Below are 17793 nucleotides of genomic sequence, written 5' to 3' on the forward strand. Positions count from 1 at the left end.
CGATTTATTTATTTATTATGCTATCACCATGATTCTATTTATTCATTACAGTACTGTCATGAATTTGTTAATGTCTTGTGGAATATTTAATTAGTTCAGTATGTACTAAAGCAGATATTACATTGCTAAATGTTTGTACTGAGAATGCATATGTAATACTTTGTATATTGTTTCTTTTTGTGGAGCCTTTCCCTCTAGCCCTCTTCTAAAAAGGGGTGCTTTAGCCAGTCAAACTTTCTTGGTCAACAAATACAAATAAATAAGTTCTGTTTGGGCATAACTTTGTCATAGTGCATTGGCTTGTGCCACTTGATCCCTGAAGCCAGGGTACCACAGAGAAGCTATTCTCCTTGTCCAGATGGAATATGACCTTTGCCTTTTCATCATCTATTCCCCCAACCCCAAAAAGGAACTTTTCTCCTTCAGTCCACAAACAACAACACTTGACAGTTCATCACTTTAATTTCTACAAATAAACACTATTGCTTATTATTGTCTGAAGCTGAATGACAGATAGCCAGTGACCATACGGTGTTTCTGCTAGACTCCTCCATCTTTAAACTGCTTTAAACTGAATATGTGAATGGCTGGACGGATGGACAGATGGATGGATGGATGGAGAGGAGAGATAACCAGGTGTTCTTTCAATGCGCAGTGACCCAATCTCAGCAAGTCAACAAATGAAAGTATAAGAAGCTACCTTGCAATATATAGCGTGGAGTCCACAAGAAAATAGCAGTAACGTCTCCATCATTTGTATGGCTGAGTCATGACAAGTCAAAAAAATTTTTTTCTTTTTGTTTTGTTTTTAATGATAACCAGCAAAGCATGTTGTTAAAAAAATTGAAAATGGATGGTAGAATCTGGTCTTAACATCTACAAAAGAAAGTGTTTAGAAATGTATTAACAGTTGTTTGCTGTGGATCACCTGACTATGCCTTTGCTTCTGGGAGCTACTGTAGACTTTTCTTTTAGTGCAGGCTTTCTTTTTTGGTTAAAATATGGTTGGTGTCTGTCATGGTGGTATCCTTAGTGCCCACTGGTAGGCCCTGGCCATGTGAGAAACTATCAAGTTGAGGAGGTTTGCTTTTGAGTTAGTGCTCACGGAAAGCTCTTCTGATTAATCTGAGAAGTGCCAGAAGGCCAACAGGGCTGCAAAAATGGTTTATCAAACAGAAAGTCTTGGCATGGGAGGAGTTTGAATAGACCATCTATAAAGACTATCCAATGACCTCATAGAGCTCTTAACAAAATTTGGCATCATAGGAAAGGAAATTAGACCATTGGTTTGAGTGTGCTGATACAGACCAGGGAAGTGCTGATCACCACTAGACAAAATGGTATTCAGCGAAAGTGATATTTTAAGGGAGACCTTAACCCAGTAGGTATCCCCTTTCATCAGCAGCAGTAGCTGAAATGATTAGTTATTTGCAGGTCATTAATGTAGCTGAAGTCACAAGAGTAGTCAAATGCCTCTGTAAGCTGCAGATGTGGATAACTAGCCACAGATGTTGAAGGCATTGATACGGTTGGGGTAGTTTTGTAAATATGTCCATTTATTGTTGCATAGAAGGCAAGGCCAGTCCAACATCTCTGTACTGGTAAACTGGTGTGATGGCCCTATTTTTAAGGAAAGGAAGCTGGGGCTGTATACTGAATATAATGGGATCACACACTCTTCTGCCTTCCCAGCAATGCTTGGTGATGGATATAATACTCCTGCTGACAGTCAAACCCTAAATTCAGGAGGCTTACTAGTGATTCTGTTAAGGCCTTGGAAGGCAGTGTTATTTCTTTAAACTTACACAGCTGTGTCATGGGTTGTAAAATTTGTTTCAAATCCAGTATACACTTGTCTGGTGAGCATGCTGAAAGCTTATGGTCACATGATCTTCCACTTATTGTATATGGAAATGGGATCCAGGGCTGGTGCTACTGCATGCTACCCATTCCCTGTATGAATACACTGAAAGTTTTGTCCACATCCTCAGTTTTGAATCAATTTTAAGTGGGTGCCAGACTCTGCCAAGGTTATGCCTTGTCACTAATTTTGTTCCTTGTTTTCATGGGTAGGATAATAAGATTCAGCTGAGATTCTGAGGGTGTCCAGCATAGGGACTTAAAATGGTATTTGTTTTGTCTGCAGATGATGCTGGCCTTTTGGACTTATCTGAATGCTACCTCGTGCAAATACAAGAGGGACATACTGCTGAATGAGAAGTGTGGCTGGGTTAAAGTGGGCATTTGCAAATCTGAGGCCATGATACTCTTCCAGAAAAGAGCAGATTACACACACACATGCATGCACACACACACACACACACACACACACACACACACACACACACACACACACATACGAACTCAAACAAACACACATGCATGCACACACTTGTGCATGCGCACGTGCACACACACACACACACACACACACACACACACACACACACACACACACACACACACACACACACACACACACACACACACACACACGCGTGCGCGCGCGCACACACACACACACATGGAGAAAGGAGGATAAAGCATCCAGCTGAAATGCACTAATAAAAAGACTGCAGTACAGAATGATAACATTAAACTGCAATGGTCTCAACACTTGCATTACTAAATCCATCTAGTATGTGATTCCTATCTTTACTGTTTTGCAAAGCATGATATTGGTTGTGGGCATTTACTGAAGTGACGTACAACAACAACATGGCACTGCACCATTTAAAGACAGAAAGTGGATAGCTCTTAAGCAGTATTTATTCAACCCTGTAGTGATAAATACATGGCGCAACATTCTTGATGTGACATTGAGGCAAAAATAGTACTGGATTCAAATATGTACAGAACAGAATTTGAGCAGATGTTGTGAGATTTAAGAAAATAAAGTTGTAGATTATTTATTTGTATTTATTTATCCTTTGTTGACCGGGTTAATCCCATGAGGCTAGTGGCCTCTTTTCAGGGAAGACCCGTGTTGATCCAGGAGATAAGCAAATAGGCAGATCAGGTGGGTCTAGCATTCCCTGTTCAAGTTCATAAGTCTGCATGTCTTTGCATTGAATTTAAGCAGACACGCTTCTGCCTGTTCCTCTTACTTTGTCAAGTTTGGTAACGTCATTTTGTCCACTGACCATACAAGGACAGCATATATTTCTGTTTCCTTGCTTCTTCTCCTTCTCATGTTACATTATTTCTGTTTACTGTCAATTCTCTGTACCTTACTTTCACAAACTCTGCATCTTCCTCCTTGTATATACACACACACACACACACACACACACACACACACACACACACACACACACACACACACACACACACACACACACACACACACATGCATCCAGCTTTAATGCACTAATACACCATCTCATAAATGCTTTTACATTTATACCTCATTCAAGTTAGTCATCCTGGTCTCAGACTTTTTAATGTTTTGTTACAGCCTTGTAGTACCAGTTTCATTTTCTCTAGGCATTTACAGTTTTTGCATACTTATAGTTTGATTTCCATAGCTGAAATATAAATAAGTAAGCTGCATCTGTACGTAATGTGCTGTGTACCGTTGTTTGTCAGTACTGATTTTACACATGCATTCTCCTCGTCATCCTTGTTCTGTATTTTACTAGTATCAGAAATAAGTGAAAGATGAGCTTTCTATGCAGTGGTTTCCTGGCAAAAATAAATTAACTGAAATACAGAAACAACAAAGTTTGAGTTTTGTCTACAAATTGTCTAAGTTTGGCAAGTACTTTCCACGATAATAAAAAAAATAAATGCTATCTTCGGCATTTTTGATTTTTTACTATGTTTTTAGGCCCCAGTAGCATCAAAAACGAAGTTACTGATTTCATCGCCTATAGCCAAATGTTTGACATTTAACATTTGATCTCCTATATGTTGAAAGAAGCTCATTGAATACACTTAGAAATCATTGCACCTATTTATACTAGGGTTTTATAGCTGAGTGAGACCCCATTTGCTAACCGCCTTTAAGGGCAGAGCAGGAAAAGACAGAGAGTAAGCTTACCCTCCCTTTTCCAAGAATCGCAGTCTCAGTAAATTATTTTAGCAATGCACATTTTTTTCAGAGGGGGCTGATATGAAGCGGTATGATGTCATTTGATTAATATAGAGGAATGGAGAAGCAAAGAAGGGGAAGAGAAACAAAAAGGAAGAAGAAACAGAGAAAATAACTAAGATTAGGCAGGGACATAGAACCACCCCATCACAAACCTCAGGGTATATTGTATTTAAACTCCTTTGGACCAAGCTGCCCAGCACACCCTGCTTGTCAGTACTACATGCCATCATTTTACTAGCAGACCACCAAACTAGCTCTTTGATTACCTCTATAGCCAATAGCTTGAGTAACCTCTGAACATGTTTCTAACATTTGTACAACCCAGCAATTATTCATGATTGTTATTTCCCCTTGCAGTCAGTATCGAGCACTTTCAGGAAGGTACACAGGAACAGCGAGGAGGGATGGCTGTTGTCATTAAAGGATGCATGAACAGAACAGGGATGTGTGTATTGTGAACAGCTTGTAGACCTATCCAAAAGGACACAATGGCTGGTATGCCATTTACTAACTACATCAGAATGGAGTGTGAAGCAGGATAGAAGTACATGTGAAGTGAAAACAGATGGGCCTGCTAGTGTCCAGAAACAAGACTCAATGATACAGAGGATGTTGGGGAAGCTTCTTAGAAAAGATCCATAGTAATTAAGGAGAACTACCTAATAGCAAGAATCCGATATTGTTATTTATATTATTATTATTTTTTGTCTTGTACCCATTAATCCATGATGCACAGACCTCCGATAAAATATGATTTTGCATGGTGTGTTCCTGAAAGGCCATTTATACTGAAGTCAGTCAGTGGTGTGATGGGGGATTCCACTAACCATTTCAGACAGAAATTTAGACTCATATGGAGGGCACAGCAGACTTGCTCTTCAATGCAAATTTTACCATGCTGTGTATTGTATCAAAATTTCAGTTTGCAGTATATACAAGGGGCTTGTGTGTGCTACAGAATGTATTTGACACAATGTGAGTTAACCTGTTTTTAGCTGCTCCAGGACATGGTAGAACATCCTGGTGTTGTTTGTAGTTTCACCATGTGACAGTATTCAGGAGGACACTTCATGAAGAACAATGTCTGAATGAATCAGATCACAGCATAGCTTCTCTATCCTTCCTCATACGTGAGGTATATTGCCTGTATTCCAAGGCAGATGCAAGTAGTGTTAAAAGAGGGAAATAATACAAACTGCATTCACTATGCAACAGCCAGTCATAATTTATACCAATGTACAAAACACATAGCTTGGATTTTGGTGCATATGTAAAACGTGAACACAGGTCTTATATGTGTCCTTTCAAAATCTTCTCTGAAGATGTAAGCATACAAATGTAGAATTTCTCAATGATATATCATATGCGCATTATCAGTAATGGTGAATTTTATACGGGAATAATTGTCTTCCTACTAATGGTCATTGTTAAGCAAAAGATGGATGATGCATACTCCTTGTACACCGCTAGAGTGTAATGCCATAATTTGACCTCAGCTGCTCATTTTCGTTCTATTATTCCCATAAGAAATCCTTTGCTAGCTGGCACGTATTTCATTACTTTGCAAGTAAAACATAAGAGAGCTGGAGTTTGTCAATACAAAGAAAGGGAAATGGATAAATAACAGACCAATAGGTAATCCCTGTTCTTTTATTTTAGGAGGAAAAGCATTTGGACTTCTGAAGTTACACCAAGAAGAACGTCTGGATTCCATTAACAAAGTAAGAAAAATCACATCTTCTGCCTAGTTATAGCTTAACCATCATAGCTCAATGCTTTGCCTGCTAGAAATATACATTTTAGAAGGATGTGCAAAAAGATTTTCTTAACTAGTAATAATTCATTCTTTGCACTGATCTGTGGGAGAAAGTTCTGATCCCTTCTACATCCAGGGAAGTGGAATTTTATTTTTTATATTTTAACTGCAGTGGTGGTGCTGCGGTAGCGTTGTCGCCTCATAGCTAGATGTTGTCCTGTTCGATTCTCAGCTAGTGCATCTTCTGTGTGGAGGCCTGCGTGAATGGGGGTACCTTCGTTGAAGGTTGTGCATCAGGGATGGCAACTCGGCACGTAAAAATCTACTTCCAATCATTAGCGGACCGGAGTTCCGCTGTGGCGACCCCTAACCGGGAAAAGCCGAAAGACACAAACAAACAACTTATATTTATATTTAAATTCTGAGCTAAGCTAATTTGTTTTTTAATTTACTATGCTGGGAGGAAAGTCTGTCTCTGCAGCAAGTATTGTTGTTTTGGTGGGGAAAGTAACTCAGTGGAGCTTTGGTGGCTGAACCAGGGAGCAAGAAAGGTGAAAATGACTGACTGTTTTAGCTTTTATCCTGTCTGTTTATTTAGCACTGCCTTGTTTGCACCTGTGCTCTGTTTTGTGGGCCTGCAGTGAGTTGTGCAGTAGTTTTCCACCTGTGGGTTGGCATAATGGTTAAGATGTTTACTTCACAGACAAATACAGGGTTTAATTCTCACCAAGGGAAATTTGGCTAACCTTAAAATGTCCCACAAGGGCAGTTAGCTTAGTGCTTACCTATGGCTGTGTTTTACCATACGTAAACTTTCTATTAATCCCTCCTACAGCCAGGGAAGTATAACTTTATTTTTGTTTATACATAAATTCTGAGTTAATCTAATTTGTTTTCACTTTGATTGTGCCATTAGAAAAATCTAGTTCTGCAACAAGTGTTATTACTTTGGGAAATAATTTAACTGACTGGTGCTTTGGACCATTGGCTGACCAAGGGAGTAAGAAAGTTGAAACCTGCTCGCTGTTTTAGCGTTTGTCTTGATTTTTTTTAAATAGCAATGCTTTGCTTGCATCTGTTCTCTATGTTGTTGATACATTGTGCAGTAGAGGGTAATGGTGCACTTCATTGATCCAGCCCATTAAAATCTACTCTGTCAACAACAATAGCATCCCCATATTATCCAATTTTACATTTATTAGTAGCCTCACTCTGTACTAAATCTTCCTACTTACCATCTGTTGTACTGTGAACCTCATTTTTAAGCCAACTGATAGTTAACTATTATTATAAACCCTTCTAGTGACTATTACTTAAACCCCTGTCTTAATTGTCTGCAATACCACTTTACTAAACTACTGAAAGATAAGTTTCTGACACCTCATCTCTCATTGATACCCTAGGTTGTTAAAATATCAAGTCCATGGGTACAGACAATTTACCTAGATGTCTAATTAATAGTATTAAAATGCACACTTACTGAGTCACTCCTGTACTTGTTTAACTAGCCACAGGATGTGTCACTGAGGTTTGGAAAACAGCTGTGCTGTTTATAAAGGGGGCCCTAACACAGACCTCAGGAATTCAGGCCTATCATCCCAACTAACCTAATTTCCAAGGCCATAGAATGTAACACAACTGACCTCATGAACTGTAGTATTTAAAATTTCATACAACTGGACCCACAACAATTTGGTTTTGTTAAGGGCAGATCATATATGCTCAGTTTGATAAACCTCTTTGAGAAGGTAACAGAGGCAGTGGACAGTAAACTGTCAGTCCTCACAGCATATCTGGCTCTGGCCGAAGCCTTTGACAATGTATCCCTTGCTATCATTGTAAACAAGCTAAAAGAAGTAAAGGTAGACACTTACATGGTAACATGGATTGCAAACTGGCTAAAGGATAGACCTTATAAAATTAAAGTGGCAGATGTCGCTTCAGAAAGCAAGAAAGAAAGAAGTGCTGTACTATAAGGACTACTCCTTTTTGGTGATATACTTCACATCAACCTGATCTATGGCTAAACAAGTTCACCTATGGCTACAAGCTGTGTGTCATCATCTGTTCCCTCACTCATATGTAAAATTATCATCAAGTACTAATTCTTACAAATCAATAACATACAAAGAAAGGCCAAAATGCCAAAAAAGTGCATCACTGCCACTTTTGGGGATCACACCTCATCTGCAACTTACAACATAGGCAGTACCTCACTTCTCACAGATACAGTAGTCAAGAGTCTCTGCACCTAAATCAAAAATTCTGTCACCTTTGACCACCATGTTGCAACAGTAGCTATGAAATCCTTCTGTCTAACACAATGGATTTCCAAAGATATCTCAGTTATGTCAAAGGATGTTATTGTCCCTCTGCATTTTGTCCTAATTAGACAAATTATTGACTGCAGTGCTCCTTTCGGCTGATACCTAGCCAGTCATATTATTCAGCTAGAAAGTCCCCAAAGGTTTATAAAAGAAAAAGATTATTGTTCTAAAAACCTTTGACTACCAAGACAGACTAGAGGCCATATCCGTATATTCTATCCCTTATAAATTTCTTTGTGGAGATCTATGCTTGGTATTCCATGCCATTAAAGACCTCACCCTACTGGATCTCTTATATCTTCACAGGATGAATAGCTACACAAACACCTGAACCAAAGATATGAGCCTCCACCAGCATATAAATAAAAGATGTCAGAGGGATTGATTCATTACCTAGTGCTTTGTCCCATCTCTGGAACCAAATGCCTGTGTATGTTAAGCAGTGCGACACCCTCAGCACCTTCAAGAGTAACCTTGTTGATTGAATGATTACTCCCAAGTTCATCCTTGGCCTGACATGTTTTCCCTCCTAAAAATGGAGGTACATCTTGAGTGGTATGTTGCAAGGTTCACACAGTCTTCAAATTTCCATGCCTTGATCCTGAGATAACCAATCCATGAATGCCCACTAGGATGAAACTGAAGGACCATCTGGGTTTTGAAGAAACTGTTCATAACTTACCTCTGAGGTTTAGTGACCTTGAAGGTAATTATACATGTTGTAGGTAGAGGGGCATGAGGGAGTAGGACCTTTGCCCCTCCAGAAAAAAATAGCTTCAAAAGCACATTGAGTCCATCAAATATTTTTTGCCCCCTTGGCCAGAATGGCTATTGGCTAATGTCAGTGCCTCTTGTACTCCCCTAGACACCCTCAAAACTAACCTGAGTTCTACTCGCACCAGAGCCACTATCCTAAGTCCATAGTTGAGGAAGCACTTTTCCATCTTTGGGGGAGATAATGGAGATGGAGGTGCCCTGATCAGCGCCATCTGCTGGTAACTTCAGGGATTTAACTGTATGCACTGACATCACAAAGAAGGGCAGAAGTGCAATGGCAACACGCACATGCCATGAGCATCCCTGCCATGATGTGTTAAAGTCAATTCTCCCCCTCAATGCACACATGCTTTAGGAGACTAATGCTGCTCTCCAGTATCAAGAAAAGTGTTCTCCCCAACTGGTACACTAGTTTTCCAAATCACTAGTTAGTCCCAGGTCATCCACTTCATAGGCAGACACATTGTCAATATGACAATGTGACAGCTATACTCATTCTTTCAGTTTTTTTTCAGACATAATAATTAAATTCACACACTTTTAACACTAACATGGGTAGACATACAGTCATAAAAAAAAAGAAAACAAAGCATTGTTAACATTTGTCATTAACTTCCTGCATTATACAAATAAGTTTTCTTTTTAACAATTATCATTCAGTCTAATATTACATAACTTGCTCAAATCCTGACTTCCCTTAAATTAAACTCCTGTTCCTCCTGAATATTATTATTATTCTACAGGTATTGTTCCCACAAATTCCATTTATTTCTATGTAGTTTGCTCTTGACCAGAATGGCTTCAGTGAGGTTGCCACTGGAAAGCTATAGCTGTCCGTGTGGGATATTACAGTCTTGATCAGATTAGTAACTGTAAGCAAACTGATGCAATTGACTGCCTTTCAAAAGGGATGTCAGACATTTAACTGTAACCATGGTTTATACAATAACCAGCATACATGGGTTGTGCTGATGCTCAAGCTCTGCAAATTAAACTTATTTTTTGGTATAATTCAAAGTGCTTGCAACCTCTATGATGCCAGGATCATGGTAAAAAATGCAAGTCCCCTGTGATGTTATATGCATGCACATTTACCATCTACAAACACAGCTATCAATCCCATTTATCAGCATTAGGATACAGAACGCTGCTTCCTAACAAGTGGTGCGCCTTCTTGGCTATCAAATGAGTAAACACACAATGAATAAAAATCTGAACAGTTAACTATTAAGTTGCTGTCTTATTCACATAGACACCAGTAGATGGTTGTACTACATATTTTCACTGTGAGAAAGCTCACTAGGACTTATCTCAAAAGGTAAATCTTGAATGCTGTCTTTGAGGTCATTTTATCCTTCGGAGTTAAAAAGCAGAAGTGCAGGACTGTGAAGTTGTAGCACTCTCATGTTGGAAGGCAGGAGGATTCCCCTGAAAAGCATGGCCTTGAAAGCCATAGCTGAAGTTTAAACCTGGATATAAGTCCAACCAAGCTCCCTGCATTTTGGCTTATCATTATTTAAACCTAAAAGACTGTCTCCTCTCCTGCACCTTAGATGATGTGGGTATTTTCGAGTGCAACATAGTGGCAAATTTAAAGGCTTTGAAGTAACTCCTCTCAACTAGTACAAAGTAAAAGTTCCTAGCCTACATAAACTATATTTTACTTGTTTCATATTTCAGACTCCCCTACAGCTGCTTGAGAAGACATTGCTCAGGCATCAGTACCTTTAAGAGAAAACAGACAAAAGCATAATGCTGAATGCTGTTTTCCACAGGAAGTCATTGTCAGTGTAGTTTCTAAGTGTGTGCTGGCAATGATTCACTTGCTTTGGAAGATTTCTCCCTTCTACAAGTTGGTATGACCATGGAGTTGATATATATGTTTGGGAACTATGGGGATTCTCCTCCAATTTGGAAGTACAGGGGCGCTTGCCTCACTGCAAAAAAAAAAGTAAAATTCATTCTTCACCATTCTGTGCTTTGGTCATGTTTTTTTCAATCTTTCAACTTGTCAGCTTTCAGAAAGTTGGCATTTCATAGAACTCACATTTCATCTTAACATTTTTTTTCCTAATGTGTGCACTTTTTTAAACTGCAAGTGAAAATCTATGTTTTTTATATACAGATACACACACACACACACACACACACACACACACACACACACACACACACACACACACACAAAATGATCCACTTGATCTAATAAAACAAATCTGTTTTTTTTTTTATTCATCCCTGAATGCTCTAGGCTAATGGCCATGGGGCCCTTATAAGCCTAGCCAAGAGTTTATCCCCCAAAAAGAAACCTCAATCAGCACCTGTTGCCCCTGTCAGTGAGGGACACAGGTGGAACACCCGGGACAAATTTTTGGTTTCCCATCCACTCATCAAGGTTGGCTTGAAGAGGGTCAGCGACATACTTTGTTTGACATGTATGAGGAGTCTATTCTAGAGACAGGGCAGCCTCTGGGAGACAAACCTGTCTCTCCAGCAGGTTTTGTTATTGTTGCATATTAGATTTAGACCTTTTAATTGGGTAATGTGTGAGGAGTTAGACTTACAGATATGGAGCATCTCTAGTAGGGCAGGGTCTGAGATTGCCTTGTAGGCGAGGCACTGATCACCTCTGAGCAATCTGTATGATACCAAGTACAGTGATAGTGATTTCAGCCTGTCCACATAGGACAGGTGTTGGAGGCCATGTACGTAATTATTTGGTGTAATGAGGGAGGATTACAGGGAGGTAATAACCTCCTTTTTTCTGGATGCAATCCCTTTACCTATGAGATGAAGCAAGTAAAAGGCTTTTCTGACCACTGCCACTACATGATGGTCGAATCTGAGATTGTTGTCAGCTGTGCACCCAGGTTTCTCACCACAGGTTGTGTGCTTAGGGGGTTGCTGTTGATGTGGTAAACAGTAGGGGCCGTGTTTTTGCCGAATGGTTTTATAATACATTTTTTTGGGTTTAACTTAATGCCATGACTTTGGCACCAGTCATTTGTTGCTATGAGACCCTCTTGTAGTATGTTAACATCATTTGGGGCATCAATGACAGCACCCAACTTACAGTTGTCCGCAAACTTGGTCTGCCACAGGGCTTTTGTCTTTACCTGGACCTCTGAAAAGTAGATGCCAAACAGTAGGGGTCTCAGGACAGATCCCTGGGGAACACCACTAGAGACAGGTCTGCTGTCTGAGGTCTAGGCACCTATTTTGACCTTGTGGATCCTATCAGTGAACCAGTTGGCCACCCACTTGATGAGATAGGCTGAGTTAGCTTTTCGACAATACCCAAGCTGGGGATTGTGTCAAAGGCTTTGGCCAAGTAAAGGTAAGCTGTATGTACTGACTTTCCCCTCATCCAGGGCCTTGGTGCCAGTCTCAGAAAAGTCAGCCAGGTTCAACAAGCAAGATCTGTCCTTGACAAATCCGAAGTGGATGGGGTCAAGTGCTTGGAGACTGCCTATGTCCTGGTTTATGAGGTCCATAATAATACACTCCATGGCCTTACAGATCAGACTTGTCAAGTTAATTGGGCGATAGTTTCCAGTGTCAGTAGTGGCACCATCTTTGTGCAAGGGGATGACCATGGCAGTTCTCCCCCCTGCTAGAAAGAAGCCTGTATTTAGGTTATGGTTGAATAGGGTGCTCAATGGCAAGGCTAGTTCTTGCAGGAGATGGTGCAGAACACAGCCTGGGATACTATCGTGTCCCATGGAAGCTGTGTTCTTTGCTTTGGATAGGGTCTTTAACGTTTGATCTATGGAGATGTGAGGTGCACGACAAGTATCGGGGATGTCGAATGAGCCTTTGGGGGCACAGGGGAGTGAAGCTTATGCTGAACCTATCTGCTAGCAGGTTGGCTAAGTCAACAGAATCAGTGTAAGTGGTACTGTTAAGAACTAATTTGGAACAAACCTGGGATTTGCCATGGAGGTTCCTGACATAACCGAAAAAGGGCTTTGTGGTTACCCTTTGTTTCAGAGGCTAGTTTCAATTCTTAATTGGCTTTGGAGGTTTTCACTAGTGATTTAATTTGCTTGTTTTTCCAACTGGGAATTTGTGTCTTTTTACCCTTGGACAACAGTTTCTTCCTTTTATTGTAAAGCCTGTTGATAGAGGATGTCCACCAGATAGGTTTGTGTTTCCTTGAGGAGTAGGTTTTAGTTCTGTTGGGTATGGCTGAGTCCATGCAGTTGTACAAGTGCTTGTATACTGCAGGTGGCATACTGTTCAACATAGTTGCCTGCATCCTCTGAGGGGGTGGTGATGTGAAGCTACTGATACCCTGCCTTAGAAGGTTGTAGTCAGCTTTTGAGAAGGTTTTAGCCTGGTTACAGCTGGGGGGGGGGTTGGATGGGATAGAAACTTTGAAGAAGACAGACCGATGGTCTGATCTCATCAGGGAAGAATTTACTATGGGGGTGATGCAGTGGTCACCCATGTTGGCGCGAACCAAGTCTAGAATGTCATCTCCCCTTGTGGGGGATGAGAAAAGCTGGTCTAGTGCATTAGAACTGATGAAGTCAAGGAATCATTGGTTGAGTATATTGGAGCAGGAATAGTTCACCCAGTCTGTGGTGGGGTAGTTGAAGTCACCAAGGATCAGGGTATTAGGCAGTACCTTGATGGAGTCAAGCAGGTCCAACTAGGAGGAGTTGGTGTTCTGAGTCATAGAGGGGGTCTATAGCTGGCTATAACTTGGATGGGTGTCTTGCCAGTTGTCACCTGCACCTGGAGTAGTTCTAGTGCATCATGCTGGTAAATCATTCTGGAGTTGTCCTTGTCTTTAATGAAAATAGAGACTCCACCACCCTTAATCTTCCCAATCTCATTTTGGGGTCACAGTGTGTGGAATGAGGTATAGCCTGGTATGGTAGGGCTGCTCTCCGCAGCCTTGAACCACGTTTTCATGATTGCAAAGATGTCAGCATCTTCCAATGCAAGGAGAGCCTCCAGTGAGTGCATTTTCAGGTAAAGGCTCCTAGCATTAAGCAGCATGACCTTTAATTTGCTTTTTGACAGATTTTTTTATTTTGGAGGCTATATCTTTGGGACATTGCCTAAAAAGGCACAATGGGCGAGGCAAGAGCCTTGACCAGAATCTTGAATCCCAGGGATGGCAAGAGGCAATCTCTGGCAAAGCATTGAGGCCTTTCAATCATGTCATCCCAGGCAGACAGATACTGGATCCCCTTGGAATGACACCAGAAACTAAGCCAATTGTTGAAGTAAATTATGTTTTGTTGGTATTGTGGTTATGATTCTTGGTGAAGGTAGGATGCTGCTTAGGGCTAGGGTCATACCTGCCTGGGACACATACTCTGAGAGCTCAATCATGTTTCTCTTCATTTAGTCAAGGGTGGTATGTCTCAAGTCAAGTTACTCTCACCTGCCTCCTAACCTTCACAACAACTCCTATTTCTTGCAGTCACCCACTCCCAGTTCTATAACTAGCTTACTCCCTCTCTAACTCACCTGCAATAGCGGACCCGGCCACTAGGTGGCACCCTTTACCAGCTTTCACCTCTTGTTTTACCTTCTGCTCTCTTGTTTCCTTAACTAACATTTGGACCTCCCAGACCATACCTTATACTCTCTCCTTACCCTTTATTACTACTGTCTGCAACCACCTTCTCCATCTCAGACTCCTTGCTTATCTCTGCTCTTACCTACTCCTCACTACCAATCTTATCCTTAGTATCCAGCTCTGCTGATTGTTTCTTGTCAAGCCATTTAACTACCTGCTTCTACCCGCTCCGTTCGCCCTGCGGGCTCACTCCGCTCCCCTCCCTACCCCCAACTCCCACCCACCCCCAGGGGTCCTAAACTTATAGCTCCCTGGACACACCCCCTACTCTGATCTTCCAATCCTTCTCCTTCCCATTCTAACTTCCTCCCACACCCACCCTTACCCTTTCTCAGCCATTCACTCACACTAATTCTATCTATTTCTACCCTTTATTTCTTCCACTCACACCTCCTTATTTTACTCCTTTTACACTAAGACTTACCTCTTTTATTGTACTCCTGTCTCTGTTTTACTCCTATCCTCTCTTTTCTTTCCTACATTGTTCTATACTTCTACTCTACAATAAAATACACCTTTCTACTTCATCCTCTCATACCTCTCTCACCTTTCACAAACACTCCTACTTCTACTATGGCTCCATACCTGCCAACCCAGATTGTACTCTCTACCCTACTAGTTTCCACCCTATGCTCAATTTACCTCCTATCCCTCTATGAGAAATCATTGTATGTCCAACCTTTCGATCCACATAAACACACTACAACATTTCTCAATCCTCTAAATTCATATCCATATATTTCTTCTACCCCTAACTATCAACTACCTAGATTCCACCGACTGTCACATCTCAAATATGTCTTGCCTTCTGATAACAAAACTAAATTTCTAACCTTTCTAAAATGTAACCTCACTATGAAACCTATCAATCTTAACCTTCAAGCTGGAGATATCCACCTAACCCTGGTCCAACTTTCCCTCTCCCTAATGTCCATACCCAAACTCAATAACACCTTCCTAATAGGACATCTTAATACCCAAAGCATAAACAACAAAATACCCTACGTGCATTCCCTCCTTCATATACATTCATTTGACATTCTCTGCATCTCTGAGACCTGGCTAAAGCCCTCCACTAAAGACACTGAGATTACTCCCCAAGGCTACAATATGGTAAGACTTGACCGTCCCAACCATAAAGGTGGTGGAGTTGCAATTCTTTATAAAAATCATCTAAATATTACTACCCTTCATGCCTCTCCAACTCAAGATAGCAAGGTAGAAGCAATCATTTCAAAACTCCAATTAAATTCCAAAAAATCCCTTTATATTATATGTATGTACCTACCACCTGGTAATAACATACCAATCCTTGAAAATTACCTTAGCTGGATATCTGCCACATATCCCCAAGAAACCATCATACTAGGTGACCTGAACATAGACTGGAATAGCATTACTGCTGATAATCCTTCTTCTCATATCAACCTCCATGGTTTTATCCAAACCATTACTTCAACTACTAGGCTCAACAAACATAGTAATAGAGAAAGCATTTTAGACTGGATTCTTATAAATAAAGTCAAAGATAGTTACAAAGTAGGAACTTTGCCAGATGATGTTAGCGATCACTCCTTAACATTCATAACAAGGGAAAAGGCTGATTGTGTAAACCCCTGCACTATAAGAAACATACGCACCATCAAACACTTTAATCCAGAACTGTTTCAGTCTGAACTTAGTGCATGTAATTGGAACCCCTTAAAAACACTCCCTCTTGAAAATGCAGTAATATACTTTAACTCTACTTTTTTATCCATTCTTGACTTACATGCTCCTGAACGTATCATTAGAATTAAATCTAATGCTGCCCCCTGGCTCTCCCATGAAACCAAAAACTTATTCTCACTAGAAATAAAGTCTGGGCCGCATGGAGATCACACAGAAATAACCCTGATCTTCTACACTTCCGCCAGCTTAGAAATCTAACCAAAAAGGCAATAATAGCTGATAAAAAGAAATTCTACTTCAATCTACAACAAACTCACCTTAATAATTCAAAACTTTTCTGGTCTTCAGTCAATAGACTCCTCTCTCCAGGAAGTTCTAAAACACCTTCCCCACTTAATGCTGATCCTGATACCCCTCAACAAACTGCAGATGCTTTCAACTCTTTCTTCACTGAAACTATACAAGCTCTTGCTAATCAATTGAATGCTAATAACTCACACCCAACATGTAACCTTACAAACTCTTCCTTTAAATTCTCTCTACATCCTATCTCTACATCTTACATACACAGACTCCTTCTCAAACTAAAACCTTGTACCCCCTCTGCTGACAAGTTACCTTCACTCTTTCTACAAAAAGCTGCCAAGGCTATCGCATATCCTATTTCTATTCTCATAAATAGGACAATCAAAGAAGGTATCATCCCTGATATATGGAAGGTCTCTCACATTATCCCACTCCATAAAGGTGGTAACTCCATAGACTACTCTAACTATAGACCTATTGCTCTCTTCTCTCCGCTGGCCAAAATAATGGAGAAATGTATACACCATCAGCTTGTACAACACCTCTCTCTCCACAACATCATAGCTAACTGTCAACATGGCTTCAGACCATATCATAGTACTACTACTGCCCTCCTTTCCTTTGCAGGCACTATTAACCTGAACCGTAACAACAACCTACTCTCTTCTGCCATCTTCATTGACCTCTCCAAAGCATTCGATATGGTTAACTACTCTTTATTAATCAATACTCTTGAATCCCTATCTTTTGATATCCCTGCCATTAGATGGTTTACTTCTTATCTCACTAACAGAAAACAAGCTGTTCTCTGGAATAACCACATTTCTTCTCTTTTGCCTGTTTCTATCGGAGTTCCTCAAGGCTCTATTCTTGGCCCACTTCTCTTTTCCCTCTTCATTAATGATCTCCAAAATATAATCCCTCAAGCTACTTGCATTCAATATGCTGATGATTCTACACTCATCTGCTCTGCATCTTCCACCTCAAAACTTAGATCTCATACTCAAAAAGTCTTTAATACCGTCAAAACATGGTTCTCTAGTCGATTCCTCTTACTAAATGCTAAAAAAACTAAACTCCTCCTCTTCACCCCCACTTCCAGGACCCCCCCCTTTAAACTTCACCATCTCCTCTAACAATGCCACTGTCATCTCTCCCGACTCTACCACTAAACTGTTAGGTATTACAATTGATAATAATCTCTCTTTCAACCAACACATTAACAACTCCATAAAACTTGTCAATAGGAAAATAGGATCCTTAT

At 40.5% G+C, this 17793-nt stretch overlaps 1 protein-coding gene across 1 annotated transcript in view; it reads left to right on the forward strand.

Annotated features, from left to right (window-relative positions):
- The window catches only part of AIF1 (allograft inflammatory factor 1), a 252474-nt gene that overhangs the window by 80415 nt on the left and 154266 nt on the right, over window positions 1-17793 (forward strand). The window contains exon 2 of the mRNA XM_044083259.1: window positions 5756-5817. Within this exon, the coding sequence (XP_043939194.1) occupies window positions 5756-5817 (62 nt within the window). The remainder of the gene's footprint in view (window positions 1-5755; window positions 5818-17793) is intronic.

The sequence above is a fragment of the Protopterus annectens genome, chromosome 9.part0 (genome assembly GCF_019279795.1).
Source record: "Protopterus annectens isolate FY-2018-M chromosome 9.part0, PAN1.0, whole genome shotgun sequence".
In the NCBI taxonomy this organism is placed as follows: domain Eukaryota; kingdom Metazoa; phylum Chordata; order Ceratodontiformes; family Protopteridae; genus Protopterus; species Protopterus annectens.